The sequence below is a fragment of the Sinocyclocheilus rhinocerous genome, unplaced genomic scaffold, assembly GCF_001515625.1.
Source record: "Sinocyclocheilus rhinocerous isolate Xijiao unplaced genomic scaffold, SAMN03320098_v1.1 scaffold161, whole genome shotgun sequence".
Lineage (NCBI taxonomy): Eukaryota > Metazoa > Chordata > Actinopteri > Cypriniformes > Cyprinidae > Sinocyclocheilus > Sinocyclocheilus rhinocerous.
The window spans coordinates 1,069,363-1,084,640 of NW_015627226.1; the positions used below are offsets into that span (position 1 = coordinate 1,069,363).

Below are 15,278 nucleotides of genomic sequence, written 5' to 3' on the forward strand. Positions count from 1 at the left end.
GGTGCTGCAGCGTAAATGGCTGCCCACTGCTCCGGGTGTGTGTTCACGATGTGTGTGTGTTCACTACTGTGTGTGTGCACTTGGATGGGTTAAATGCAGAGCACAGATTCCCAGTATGGGTCACCATACTTGGCCACACGCACTTCACTTTCACTAATTTCCAACCTCCATTATTCCCCTGGTCGGGTGAACCGTCAGATCTTCCCACAGTCAATGAATGGCTTCAACGGAGTGAGGCCATCTGGAACGAAGCTTACACTCATCTTCAGCAAGCTGTCAGAAGACAGAAAGAACGTGCTGACCGTCATTGACACCCTATCCCCGAATATACTCCTGGACAGTGGGTCTGGCTTTCCACATATGACCTTCATCTCCGGCTACCCTGCCACAAACTCAGTCTCAGGTACGTGGGTCCATTCAAAATCATCCAACAAATTACTTCTGTTTCATATCGTTTAGCATTACCACCGGAATATCGTACCTCACTCACCTTTCATGTCTCCCTGCTTAAGGCCACTGGTGCTCCAAGAGGAGTGAACGACCTAGAGGAGGCCCGGTACCAGGGACCCCCACCCATCATCATAGACGCTGAGGAGGCTTACCAGGTGCGAGAAATCCTGGATTCCCGACGCCGGGGAAGAATTCTTCAGTATCTTGTGGACTGGGAGGGGTACAGACCGGAGGAGCGGTCTTGTGTCAATTCTGAGGACATCCTCGACCCCTCACTTACAACAGACTTCCATCAGACCCATCCAGATTAACCAGTCCCTCGCCCTCTCGGAAGACCTCGGTGTCGCATACCTCCCGCTCGCATGGAGGGGGCTCTGTTATGAATCAGGCCTCTGCGGTTCCCTCCGATCAGCACCAGAGGGTACCTTCACCCAAATAATGAATATTGCCCCTTGGACTACAGTTCCCATAACCCCTTGCCTGGAGCACATCTTCTGCTTATTACCCGGACTATTTAAGCTGCACACACACTGCAAAGTCTTGTTTTGCCCCAGCTGACATTTCTCTGCGTTCCCTACTTTTCTCTATTGGATTACCATGTTTGACCCTGGACTGTTACCTGCTTGTCGATTGTTTTTCTGCCTGCCTTGGACTCTTTGCTCTGTTGTTTGGACTAACGTTTGTATTGTTTGCTGCCTGCCTTGACCCTCTGCTTGTTCACTGACGCTGCCATTGTCTCGCCTCTGATATCCCTGTTTGCTGGTGATTGAGCCCTGCCTCTCTGACTTCTTCTATTTAATAAAGCTGCACATGGATTCTCACTTCGTTGACCCCTCATTACAGTTGAAGCTTAAAAGTGGTGACATTGAAGTCATGTGAGCGTGGAGTTCGTTTATAGCGTTCGTTTAGCTTTTTACTGTGTGATTGTATTTAGGCTTCAGAGTTGTTAATTTGTGAAGATTATCATGATGAACAGAATGTGTAAAGAACCATAAACTTTTGTTTGTCAGAGAGCTTATATTCTGCAATAATCCAAAAGCCAATAAAAAAAATACTATTGGGTTTTTGTGAAGGGCACCAGGGAAATGTTAACTTCAGTCATCACTGCAGAACTCTATTTCATGTTGAGTTTTGGATGCTGCATAGTATACCAACCAGGCTTCTACCTCAACCAGGTTCACCAGAAAGATCATGCTGGTCAACACTGACATTTTCTACATGTTGTGTGGACAGATATAGTGTATCTATAATATAACAGATTTCAGAAACTAAGAGTTGTGCAGAACCAGTTGCACTAGAACAGTTGACTCAATTATTAAATATGTGATAGAAAAAATCTCTACCACATACGATACATGTATGAATAAAACATCCAGATAAGTAATACGTGGAAGTATTTTTTGTTCCTTCTCTTTTTCCAATAAGTTTTACCGTTTTTGGCTCGATGACCCGTTTGTGATCATGTCTCTGGATGAATCAGAAGGATCCGACTGTATCAATTTATTCTGCAATCCAAATCACAAAGCCAATACCCAAATGTGAGTAAACCAAAACAGAAGTCAAAAATCTGGGTAACAAACAGAAAATTGTAAACAAGATTGTATCGGAGAGCGAGTGATGTTACTACTTTGGCTGCTATAGTCCAAGTGTGAGTTTTACTCAGATGTCCTATAAAATCTCTATAGAATCTATGCTTTTCTGGACTGTCAGTTGCTGATCCGCACCAGCATGCTCCATGACTCCTTATGAACCCCAGTTCCGAGCTGAAGAGAGATACAAGCAGTGTAATAAGACAAAATGTTCCCAAGACACGCCCTGTTTCTCAGTAAAATGATGGGATGTTTATATAAATAATAACACTCAACTAGGATTCATTGCAAAGGGAGTAAGTGGAAATGTAATCAATTATATGGTAGACACGTATGATTACCTTTTATTTGGTCTCCTGAGATCATCTCTCTCCACTTCTTTATATTTGTGTGCTGTTAAAACGTCTCTGGGGTCTCTGTTCAGCTCCTCTTGGGTTCTATACATGCCAATGTATGGAGTTAAACAAGGAAAAGTTTAAACATGTGATATGTTAGTCCAGCGGTACAGTCTTGATAGACTTCATGAAGTATTCATGGCATGACATGAGAGAGGATTTCACCTACAATATTATTCATGCAATCATGCAAAGGCCTCTAACTTATCAACATGATCAAACCTTTTCTGAAAACCTGTTGTACACAATCTTCTACTGTACATCCCTTCTATTGCCTGGTTAATGGTTTACACTTTTTTAGGCCTTTTAGATTAATAGTTAAAATGTCCACCTTCAGGCCTTTTCGTTGTAAAATCTTTGCTGATTTTTATAAAGTAAATCTAAGAATAACATTTATATTGTTAGTAATATTTCAAGATGAACACTCACTGAAGCAACTTAGGCTTACTTGATTATCTATACATAATTTAGAAAAATAATGTTAAAATGTGAGTATCAAATATACATCAGACTTTTGAGGAACGTTTATTTTCTCATCACTCAATTATCATTGTATTGCATTGATTGAATTATATTTTTGCACCATACAATAAAAACTACAGTGCTTTGTTCATAAAGAAAGCATTTAAATATCAATGATTTACATTACAGGCTATCAGAATTTCATCTTACTTTTTGGCCATATAAATATCAGCATCTGCACCAAATTTTTGCTCATTTTGGGCCTTTGAATATAAATGGTGTGTCCTACTTGAGTATGAGGTCCATATTCTCCATTATCGTAACATATGAGCCATAAAAGCCTGATGTATCAGATATGATAATCAACAAAAACAATGTTTTTTGATGAAAAGATATAAGAAAAGTTCCATTTAAAAAAAATCAAATTTTTTCTGACTATTAGTTCATATGTCAGGCTTTACAGGGTTAAAAGATACAATTTTTCTCAATGTTTCATAAAAAAATCTGCAAATCTAATACAAATATAAAACAAATTGCATTAAAAATTTTACTGTTTTGCTGGTACAGGCTGCATATTGTGCAGCATTTAATCCAATTAGACTTCATTTCCCTGAGCATAACAATAATTTTGGAGTCATTAGTTTCAGCCAGAAGACCAGAAATCCACCTGCTTGTCCTTGTTTCCTAAGCAACCCACAAATAGGTCATGTTGCTACATTACTTCTTTGTTCTCTCCGGCTGGCTAATTTGGAGCTCTTTGTGCAGCAGGACATTTCTCAGGGACTCAGTCTCTCTCCCGTCATCCATTAAGTCTCTCTGAAGGCAACAGTTGGTCCCTCCCAGTGTCTCACAGAAGGCCTTCAGTAGGAACAGCAGGAGAAATGGATTAGTTCACTGTGCTATTTATTTTTGTTTGCGGTCAGGGATGTGGTTGTAAAAGCTGGTGTGTCCAGACAACCGGATGCATCATATTTGGCTGAATGCAAAAGAATTATAGTAACTGAGTGAGCTTACCCATCTGTCTCTAATACTGTCAAAAGCTGTAGGTCGGTCATCCAGACATAAGAATTCTCTGACTGCCTCACTTCAGTTAAGAGAAAGCAATGTTACTCTGTTACATTTACATTTACATTTACATTTAGACATTTAGCAGATGCGAAATCATTAGTAGGAGATGGTCCTCACTGCAGAACACAAGATCCAGGGGGCCTGGTTGGATCCAGATCCAACTCCTCCCACCTTACATATACTTAAACCCACGCATCTCCACCCCTCTGTTACTGCACGATTTTCTCAAACGTTCCATTAAAGTGTGACATTGTGCCAGTAAATAATCTCCACACATTTCTTAACAACAGTGCTTTCACTTATTATTTCACTGTATTGACATACCCATGTCCATATTTCAGGATGATTATGTCAAGATTCATTTGGACCCAAATTGTGTGATTCAGTGAGCATGAGGAATCATTTTCATGTATGAATTGGACCCCATAGAGTCGTGATCTTAGCCCTACTGAAGGACAGTTCAACTCTCCCATTGTCAGTTCAACTTCTCAGCCAAAAATGAATGCAACTTTTGACGGAAATAAATGTTGTGATGTTGCATAACATAGTCAAAACCATGCCACAACAAAAGCACAATGTTATCCAATTTAAAGGCAGTCCAATGAAATATTAGAGAGTGCGACTACTTTTCAGTAGCCCCTCACTGCAGAACACAAGATCCAGGGGGCGTAGTTGGATCCACATCTAGGGGGTGGAGATTGGTAGGTTTAGGGGTGGAGATGCGTGGGTTTAAGTATATGTAAGGTGGGAGGAGTTGGATCTGGATCCAACCAGGCCCCCTGGATCTTGTGTTCTGCAGTGAGGACCATCTCCTACTTTTTGGACAGGCAGTGTAAAGTCGACTCCAGCACAGACATCCCGATAGACTTTCAATGGGGTAAAGGTCAGGACTCTGTGGTGGCCAATCTTTCACAGTTTGAGCCTGATGAATGTTAGCACTGTCATCATGAAATTTGGACAAGGGCATGTCTTCTTGCCTGAAAAACTCTTAAAATTACATTCTGTGACACAACAACAGTAGTATTTCAAAAATTAAAGTGGGTTTCTCCACCATTGCCGCTTGCTGGGAGAAATGCGCAGATGCAATTAGTGCAGTGCTACAAATAGTAAACATTTATTTTCTAGCCTGTTTTATACCTTATATGCCGATTTTAAATTCCGGGCCTGTATTTTTCGAAATACTTCGTCACCGCACATCAGAGGTTCTCAGATGAGGTTCTCAAGTGTTTGTTTATGAGTTTTATTTGTGTTTGGGGAATCAGTCTGGTTTACACATATTGTAGAACTTTGTTCAAAACCTGTACGATTTTCTTTCTTCTGTGGAACTCCAAAAAAGACATTAAGAATGTTTCAAATGTGTTTTTGTCCATGAGGGTGAGTAAATGATGATTTTTTTTAAGTATCTTGCTTAAAGAAGCATAATGTAATAACTACCTATTTTGCACATCTTTATGAGCAACCAGGTTTTGTAGAAAGTCTTGTAGGCCCAGTTGTCTCTCTCCTAGAAATTCAGCGCTGAAGTTCCTGAACCAACGCTTGGGCGGTAGGACAAAGTTAAACAAAGGAAACATCTCCTTCAGCTGAAAACACACATATACAGAGTCACCCATATCTAAAACAAGGACATTTTAAGAAAAATTGAGCATGTCTCTGTCAGCTGACATGAGTCACCTGTGCCTGACCTTGTCATGTAGTCGAGAGAAGTCTGTGTATCGTCTAAAAATGTGCCAGCTCTCATCTGGTGCACGCTTCACTAAGATCTTGTAGACCTGAGAAGTGCAGAAAGAGAACATCATGTCCTCTTTATCACTAAAAACTGCCTTCGAATCATCACAGATGATGATGCTGTGCCATTTTCCAACTGTTTCCATATAAGATTCAAAGTATTGTATTCAACACCATGTGACTCTTAAAGACATAGTTCACTCAAAAATGAAAATTCTGTCATCATTTACTCACCCTCAAGTTGTTCCAAACTCAATCTTCGAAACAAGAATGAATATATTTTTAATGAAACTTTGAAAGTTTTCTGTCCTCTTGACAATTCAAAACATTCATAAAAACGATGTAAACGTAATACAATTTAGCGATTTAAACAAAGTATTCTGAAGAGACATGATAGTTTTATATGAAGAACTGATTTAATTTTAGTTTTTATTCACATTAACAATTGATTAATGCACATTGATTCATATGGGTCATATTTACAATATTTTTATAAACTTGGTTACATGGACTTTCAATGGAGAGACAGAAATCTCTCAGGTTTCAATAATAATATCTTCATTTGTGTTCCGAAGTTAAACAAAAGTTGAACATGGTTTTGGAATGACATGAGGGTGAGTTCATTTTTGGGTGAACAATGCCTTTTTATTTCGGTTCGTTTTGAAACAAAGGCACCATTTGATTCTAGAAGACACTTGTATGATACTTTTATGATGCTTTTTTTTCCTTTTAAAGTGTGAAGCTCCAGTCCACATTCTTTGTAATTGCATGTATAAAATTAGCACATTATTTAGAATTTCTGCTTTTGTGTTCCACGCGGAAGAAACAAAGACATGCAGATTTGGAACAACATGAGGGCAAGTAAATGATGACAGATTTTCATTTTGGGGTGAACTATCCCCTTTGAGTGCTTTACAATCAAAATATGAACAACAGACAATCTGAAACAAATTCATGACAGCAGAGTGAAAAGAGCCACAAATAAGTAAATCCTTACTGTAGACGGTGTCTTTTCCTCCATAACTTTATAGCCAAGCAAGGTGACCTTGAGTGTCCTCTCTCCATTGCTCCCTCTGCCAAATCCATAGCTGTAATACTCCATCACATTCCCTCTCCTTACAACATCTGGACTGTGGCTCTGGTAAAACATGTTGTGTATGACGTTCTCAGAATGCATCCTTTCCAAAAGAATGAGGACAGAAATGAAGGAAATTCATTATGTCATAAATCATTTGAGGGTGAAGGATTGTTTAAAAAACAAAACAAAACATTTATTTCTGAAGTGCCAAAACTGATTGTTTGTATCACATGTTACTTGACAGATAAAAAGTAGTATTTTACTAGATATTCTTTCAAAAGGTTAGTCATACAGCATTTGAAGACTTATTTCAAGGTAGAATCCCTTATTTGCTCGCAAGCATCAAACACAACATCGATATAAATATGACTTTTTGTCTTACCAAAAGTAGCTTGATAATCTGTATGGGTGTTCTGACTGGCTTGGGACCTGGTGAAAAGAAAAGAATCATAAATCTAATGTTAGCAGAAGTTGACTGAATGTCATCTTCTGCATTCCTCACAATTAAAGGGATACTCCACCCAAAAATGAAAATTTTGTCATTAAAGGCAGAGTAAGTGATTTTTCAAAAACACTTTAGAAAACTGATTCGGGCCGAATCGCAAAACAAACTTGTAGCCAATCAGCAATAAGGGGCGTGTCTACTCGTGATGTGGAGGAGAGAGCTTTCAGTGCATGGTACGGACATTAGCGAGCCGAGCGACAGAAAGATAGAGATGGCGGATAAAAAACAAAAGAGGAAAACGTCTGCGGAAAGATAAGGCAAGAAGTAGGACCCGTGTAAATATCAGATCAGCTTTCCAGCGCTGGAGAGAACTCAAGGAGCGGAGGCCTGCGATCGGACGCCGAGGTTGCTTTGTTTCTTCTCAATAGGTGAGTAACACCGTGTAATAACGACTTTATTCAACAATTCGTCTCCTCTGTGTCTCTCCGCATCACCGTAGCGACATTTTGGAGAATATCCGCTGGACACAAGCAGCGTATGTCGCTGCTGACACAGAATAGCGTACGCTGCTTGTGTCCAGCGGATATTCTCCAAAATGTCGCTACGGTGATGCGGAGAGACACAGAGGAGACGAATTGTTGAATAACGTAGTTATTTTTGTTTTCTTCACGTACAAAAAGTATTCTCGTCGCTTCATAACGTTACGGTTGAACCACTGATGGCAGATGGACTATTCTGACGATGTCTTTCATACTTTTCTGTACCTTGACAGTGTAATTTACTTGGCAGTCAATGGGACAGTCACAAGCCTCCCGGTTTTCATCCAAAATATCTTAAATTGTGTTCCGAAGATGAACTAAGCTTTTAGGGGTTTGGAACGACAAGTGATTAATGACAAAATTTTCATTTTGGGGTGGAGTATCCCATTAAGAGAAGTAAATCAGGTCACAAATGAGACACAACCAAACCACACCTTCTTCTTGTATGATAAAATTAAAAGTCATTGCTATTTGTATGGTGTGGTAAATGTGGATCTACAAAAACCTTGCATAAAAATGACCTTTCCATGAAAGCTGTTTGTATGTTTGGAGATATTTTTTCCCTTTTATTTTATTTTAGCTATATTTTATTGCAATTGTCTGAAACAGTATTGCAGAATCATTAAACATCTGAGTATTGGTCTATGAAAAACAATGACAAAGAATCAAAAGAACGTTTTGTGAGGTAGTTAGGCCTTTATTTAATGTAGAATTAAAACTGGTCCATTCTTCCTCCCTGCTGTGTAATGGGTTCACAACACCATAAAAGTTACCATTTGGCTGCCTTTTGTTGATGGAAAGTGGAAAAGTTAGGTGTGGAAAAAACTGAACACATCGCTGCTGGGATCCATCAGGACACATGTGAAATCCCTCTGCGGGGTTTACTGGTAAGCACTAGATGGCGCCATTGGGACTTGAAGTGGTTCTGAAATTCACCAGATGGTAACAACAAGGTTTAAAAATGTATGTAATTCAGTCCGTAAATAAACGAGAAAACGCCACTGTGTTACTTCACTTATTATGTAATTCATTATTGATTTTTCATATGATTTGTTAGCCATTGAAAGTCGGTGTCGGGTGTATGAATATGGACTCTGCATATGTAGTAATAAAAATATCTAGAAATCAGTCGAAATTTATCGAAATTTTATCTAGAATGCCTTACATACTTGCTTTTGTTAAATGTACTGTAATTGTAACGTAGTTTGGCTTTTCTGTGTGTGTGTGTGTGTGTGTGTGTGTGTGTACCAGTAGACAGCAACATCTGTATTTCGTTCTCCCCTTTCTTACTTTTGTTAACAACCTTTAATGATAAACATGAAGTCCAGAAGTGAAGTATGTTCAGCCCTATTTAATGTAGTGAATGCCAACCACAGGAGGTTCAAGAGGGCTGAAAATATTCAATTTTGCTTTGTTAAACCTATAAAAAATTTTTTTACAAAAATGATTAGGGTTGTCAAAAGATTACAATAACTTTTCTTAATCGTATTGTTTTTTCCAGTTACTTTTTATGAAAGAAAACAAAATAATGAATATAATGTATAATGAAAATAATGTATTACATTACGTGAATGACATTCAGAATGTATTTGCTACTTGGTTTGTTTTTCAGCTAAAGCATAGTTTTTGGTGACTTTAATAATTAATGCTATTGCTAAATGATACCAAGTATAATTAAACAATATCACAAGCAAGAATGTGTTGTTCTGATGGCATCACAACTGTGCCGATATTCAGAACAAAATCAGAAATGTGAGTGTGATATTGCTTTTACAACAGTATAACAATAAATAAATAATACAAGTTCATATTGCGTAAGACACAGAATTAGACTCACTATTTCCAGTTACTTTGTCTATTTTTGCTGCACCAACAAAAATAGTTCCAAACAATGCAGAATGAATTGCCGTGTTTTCGAGTAACATATGGTGCTGAATCAGTGCTGAAAGAATCGGTTGAATGAATGATTAAATGACTCAATCAGAAAGACAGTCGCTTGTCGCCATCTACTGGCGAAATGATGTAACTTGCAGAAAAGTAATAAACTCATAAACTTATACTTATATACACTTATACTTATACTTACACCCTACACAGACTGACACTGTCTGTATAAAAAAATGTAAATTAAATAAAATAAAAAACATTGAAAAGCAGTGACATTTATGTCATGAAGTTTTATAGTTAGGTGTTTCAAATTTCAGATGGTTATCTCTCTTCCGCAACTGATGTAACTTTACATTAAAAAAATACCAAATAACTTCCTCCTACACACACACACACACACACACCAGATTTATAATAATATACTTGGTTGTTGTTGCCACTATCATCACCATTAAAGGGATAGTTCACCTTCAATTGCTGGTCCCCCATTGACTTGCATACTATGGAAGGGTTAGGGTTAGCTGAATTTCTATTGCATGTCAGCATAAATTTCTTTAAAGTTTCTCTATTTGTTATAACAGGCTGGATGCAGTGCCATATTATTGTGAGGAAAATCTCTTGTTGGGAATTCCCTTTGTTACATCATATTGGAATCACCCTGGAAGCCTTCATGGGTCAAAAACATGTACAAAGGTCAGACCGACGTCTCTGACCATTTTTTTAACAGTTCAAACAAGTTCAAAAACTTGGATGATAAAACATTATAAATCACTATTATTATATTATTGCATTATCCTTATACAATTATTATAAACAAAATAAATAAATAAACAAATTGTGTAGAAAATATGTACTGAATAGTGTATAAAATTTCACAGCAAACGTCCAGATAACGATATTTTCAGCAGTTATGTGTAAGTTAGCCTATGTGTGATTATGTGTAAAAGTTAAAGGGGTCATATGATGCTGCTAAAAAGAACATTATTTTGTGTATTTGGTGTAATGAAATGTGTTTATGCGGTTTAAAGTTAAAAAAACACATTATTTTCCACATACTGTACATTATTGTTTCTCCTCTACTTCAAAAAGAAAAGAAAAGAAAAAAGCTGCTATTCACAGTTCACACTGTTCAGCTCTGGTGAATGCACCCCAAAATTGTCATCAAATCAAATGTGGAACCCTTCGACACCCGAAAGCTGAAGTCACAGTCGTGTTATCGGATTTGTTTGTTTTTTCCCTACCTGTATTCCGAGAAATCCCGCCCCCTGAGACAGGATTGGCTGTAAGGGTTTAAAAGACGTCTGCGATTGGCCAGTTGAGATGTCATTCATCTATCCGCGGCAAACAGTGGTCAGTTCAAGGGCGGGACTAAATGAGTGGTTACACACACACACACACACACACACACACACACAAAAAAACTCATAACGTTGAGGTTTTAGTCAGAGTGACAGTGCCAGACCCACTCATTCACACACCTGCGCAATATTTGACGAGCTCTCACCCACCACCACGACCACGTTTCGTCACCTTTAAATCTCAAACTGTGGTGGTTTTATTTCATTGTGGCGGTAATTTTGCAGTTTGTTTTACGGCGTGATATAAAATGCGTTGTTCGGATTGGGGGCGTGTCTCCGAGCGCGAGCTGTAGGACTCATATCTTTTCCATGTTATTCAGTGACACTTTTAACAAGGATACTTTGACTACATCATTTAGTAGTCAGACAGATGCACCCAAACGCCTATTTCTGGATAATATAGTACGCAGATTAGACCGCTTTTCACAACATGTAACGTTAGGTACATGCGCGATATTTGGTCTCCGTGAGGGTTTTCAGCAGTAGCAGTGCGCTTTCAGTTCCCCTTTCTAGTGTAGCTGAACGGGCCCGTCTCATCTCGTAATATCCTGAAACATGGAGCACACCGGCTGCGTCAACATCTGCAGTCTCACCAGCACCTTACCGGTGATTCCGTATCGGAAACTAACGGACCTGCACTACCTCAGTAAAGGAGGCTTCGGGACCGTGTTCAGGGCGCAGCATAGTGACTGGCGCACAACGGTGGCGATCAAGTGCTTGAAACTGGATTCACCGGTTGGTGAGAGGTAGGTTCGGTCAGTGTACATGTGCTGTCTACTTTGCTTCCTTTTTACCTCAAATGCTCGGTTCCTAAACCACTGCCAAAATCTGATGTACTTCTTTGGTTGTTAGGCTTTTTAATGTGCTGCGATTGTTTCAGTCTGGTAGTCTGACCGTAAATGCTGGTTGTTGCAGGTTTTTAGGAAAGGATACAGTGCAAATAAGATCACTGATTTAAACTTATGCAGCACTTACGTACACACGTGAAGTATGCGATCAGACTGCATGCTTTAAAGGTACTGCAGTTGGGAACTGTATGTTCAAGATGTTTGTTTGAATGCATTTTTAGTCATGTGACCGCTATAAAGTGAGAATATGATAGATGCTCTTTCTGGGCAAACACTGACTGTAAGAGTTGCAGATCAGACGATTCTTGTCCACAATTCAGGGTTTCTAAAATCATAGAAAACCTGGAAATGTCATGGAATGTGATTTCCAGGCCTGGAAAAGTCATGTAAAGCAGTGAAATGTTGAAAACGTACATTTTAAAGTCAGGGAAATGTTTCGAGTGAAAATTAAAGTAATCGTTCACTTAAAATGAAAAGTTCCGCCATCATGTTGTTCCAAACTTGAATGATTATTTTCTTCTGCTGAACACAAAAAGGAGAAATTCAGAAAAATGTACTTGTCACTGTTCAAGGGATGCACTTATTTTAGAGATTTTTTTTTTTCCATCTGCATGAGCTGATATTGGATAATTAATGGGAAATATGGTGGAATTGAGCATCTATGCTGTCATCTATCACTCAGTGATAGTTCACACACACAAAAAAGAAAATTGTTGTCATTTCTCACATGTGGGTGTGTCATTCCAAACCCATAAGACTTTTCTTCATCTTTGAATAAATTAAAATATTTTTATGCAATTGACTTACAAGAAAGGTAAAAAAAAATCTCTCAGATTTCATTCAAATATTTAAATTTGTGTTTTGAAGCTGAATGAAAGTCTTATGGTTTTAGAACCACGTCAGTGTGAGAAATGAGGACCGAATTTTCATTTTTTGGTGATATTATAACATTGAGGCGATATAAACTCACTTGTAGCATTTTAAATGATTGATTTTAGTTTGTTGTGTTTTAATTTATTCAGGGAAAAAATTTTTTTTAGTATCATACAAATCCAATAATGTGAATATAATTACCAGCTTATCGGTATTGTCCAGAATTTTATATTGTTTATTTTAATATTGAATATAGTTTCAATACTCTTTCTATATAATTAATATAATTTTTATACTCTCTTTCTGTGTTGTTATAATGAGTGGCCTTCAAAAAGGACACAAAAGCAACATACAAGTGTTGTCATTTATGAACTGTGTCAAGATTTTCGTAGAACAAAGTCCAGGGAAGAATGGATAATGGAAAGAAAAATGGGGGAAAAAAGCTGTGGGAATCCATGCACTCAATAATTTATATTTCATTACATTGTCTGGTGACAGAAAAAAACTACATTCCTTGTCTGATCTTTCACCTTTTTTTACAGGGAAAGGAATTGTTTATTGAAGGAAGCTGAGGTGCTTCACAAAGCTCGATTTAACCACATCATCCAGATCTTTGGGGTGTGTAATGAGCCCGAGTTCTTCTGCATTGTGACTGAGTACATGACCAATGGATCACTGGATGAGCTCCTACATGAGGTATAACTGTACAAACAGCATTCCTTTTACATGACATACTTCCTGTTTTGTCTAGTAGTATTAGTGTAATGGACAATTCACTTTGAGTAATGTACAGTTTCACTTTCTGCTTTGTGGCATACAGGTTCTTGAATGTTCACTTCTGTATTTTCTTATTGCGTTACAGAAAGATATGTACCCAGTGGTGGCCTGGACATTGAGGCTGCGTATTCTTTATGAGATCGCTTTAGGAGTAAACTTCCTCCACAATATGTCACCACCCCTTCTACACCATGATCTTAAAACTCAGAACATCCTGATGGATGGGGAGTACCATGTTAAGGTTTGTGCAGATTTGCTTGAAGATGTCTCCATACCCCCATTTTATTAGACTTTCACATGTGTGTTTGGATGCATCAGTAGATATTTTTTCCTGGAACTTGCAAATGAAAGCAGTTATTGAGTTATTTGAACTAGGGCTGTGCGATTTTGGGGAAAATATCAAATTGCGATTTTTTTGACAGATATTGCGATTGCGATTTGATTTGCGATTTTAAATTTGCAAAGTCAAGCTTCAGCTCAATATTGCCAATAATGTGCAGCACAGTATGGGTATCATTACCCTGCTGAAAAAAACAATAGAAACCATCACAGAAATTCTTATAGTTTCCATTAAACCATTACAAAAACCAATACAATTCCCATTATAACCCTGAAATCCATTACATTTTTTATTGTGTTTTGGGAGGGGTTCTATTGTTTTTTTTTTTCAGCAGGCAAGATTATAATGGTATAACTACTTTTACAGAATTAACTTAATTACTGAATTTCACAGAAAATATTTGTCTATTTTTTATAAATAAAGAACTGTATTTCTTAAGTCAATTATTAAAGTATTACATATGTTACATAGGCTGATTTATTCATTTTAAGTATTTGGGATTTTAAGAACAAGTGGAAAATGTGCTGAATGTTTCATTTCATCCAAGTGAAATTAGCAAAGCAGTTAGACTGAATTTACATTCGTTTTAAACGCGGAGCCAGGCGCGAGTCGACACAGGTTGCGCCAAGCCTCATCCATACTGCCAGATGCGCTCGTGAAGACTTGCGGTGCGGAGCCGGGTGCGAGTATAAACGAGCATTACGAGACAGGCTGCGTGAGTGCGGCAAGCGTGAACGGCTCGTCCGTGACGCGGGATTCGCACCGCGTGGGGCAGAGAGGAGCGAGTATGAGAAGCATTCACAGACACAGGCTGCGTGTGCGCTCTTCTGAATTGGGAATAGCAAACATGCATCATAAACTTATTTCAAATTAATCTGTTGGGGAGATAAAATGTAAGATAACGTTCACGTACTAACAAAAACATCTAAGAATGTATCTTTTATTCTCCAGTACTGAAAACAGAACCGATAAGGGAGCTTTTGATATGCGCTGGAGACGCAGCTCTTGGAAATTACCTTTTTTGTTCATTGTCTGTCATTTCGAAGCTTAAGTTACATACGTTTTTCTTTAGTTTTAATTTGCCTAACTATCGATCTAACCCAGTAGACGCCATAATACCACTCTGTCTCTCTCCCGTCCCGTGTTCCGGGTTTTTTATTTATTTATTTTTTTAATGGTGAGTGTTTACGCAGTTGGCTAGAGCAGTGCTGATTGGGGAGAACGGAGGCGCGCTCACTCTATTGGTTAGTAAGACTGCAACTCAAGGCTGGCAGTCATGCATATGCTCTGGAACAGAGTAATATCGCGTCCACATCGCAGGCTTTGCGATTAGGAAATCGCAACGTCTCAAATCGCGATTTCAATTCGATTTCGATTAACCACACAGCCCTAATACATATATATACATATATATACACATATACATATATATATATATATATTA

The 15,278-nt window shown here is 38.2% G+C and overlaps 1 protein-coding gene across 1 annotated transcript in view; it reads left to right on the top strand.

The window, feature by feature from the left end:
• Positions 1-11,145: 11,145 nt before the first annotated feature.
• Positions 11,146-15,278, top strand: part of LOC107722215 (receptor-interacting serine/threonine-protein kinase 2-like) — a 17,845-nt gene continuing 13,712 nt past the window's right edge. Inside the window, exons 1-3 of the mRNA XM_016530487.1 lie at positions 11,146-11,742; positions 13,260-13,413; positions 13,580-13,735. Of these exons, the coding sequence (XP_016385973.1) occupies positions 11,552-11,742; positions 13,260-13,413; positions 13,580-13,735 (501 nt within the window). The 5' untranslated portion in view covers positions 11,146-11,551. The remainder of the gene's footprint in view (positions 11,743-13,259; positions 13,414-13,579; positions 13,736-15,278) is intronic.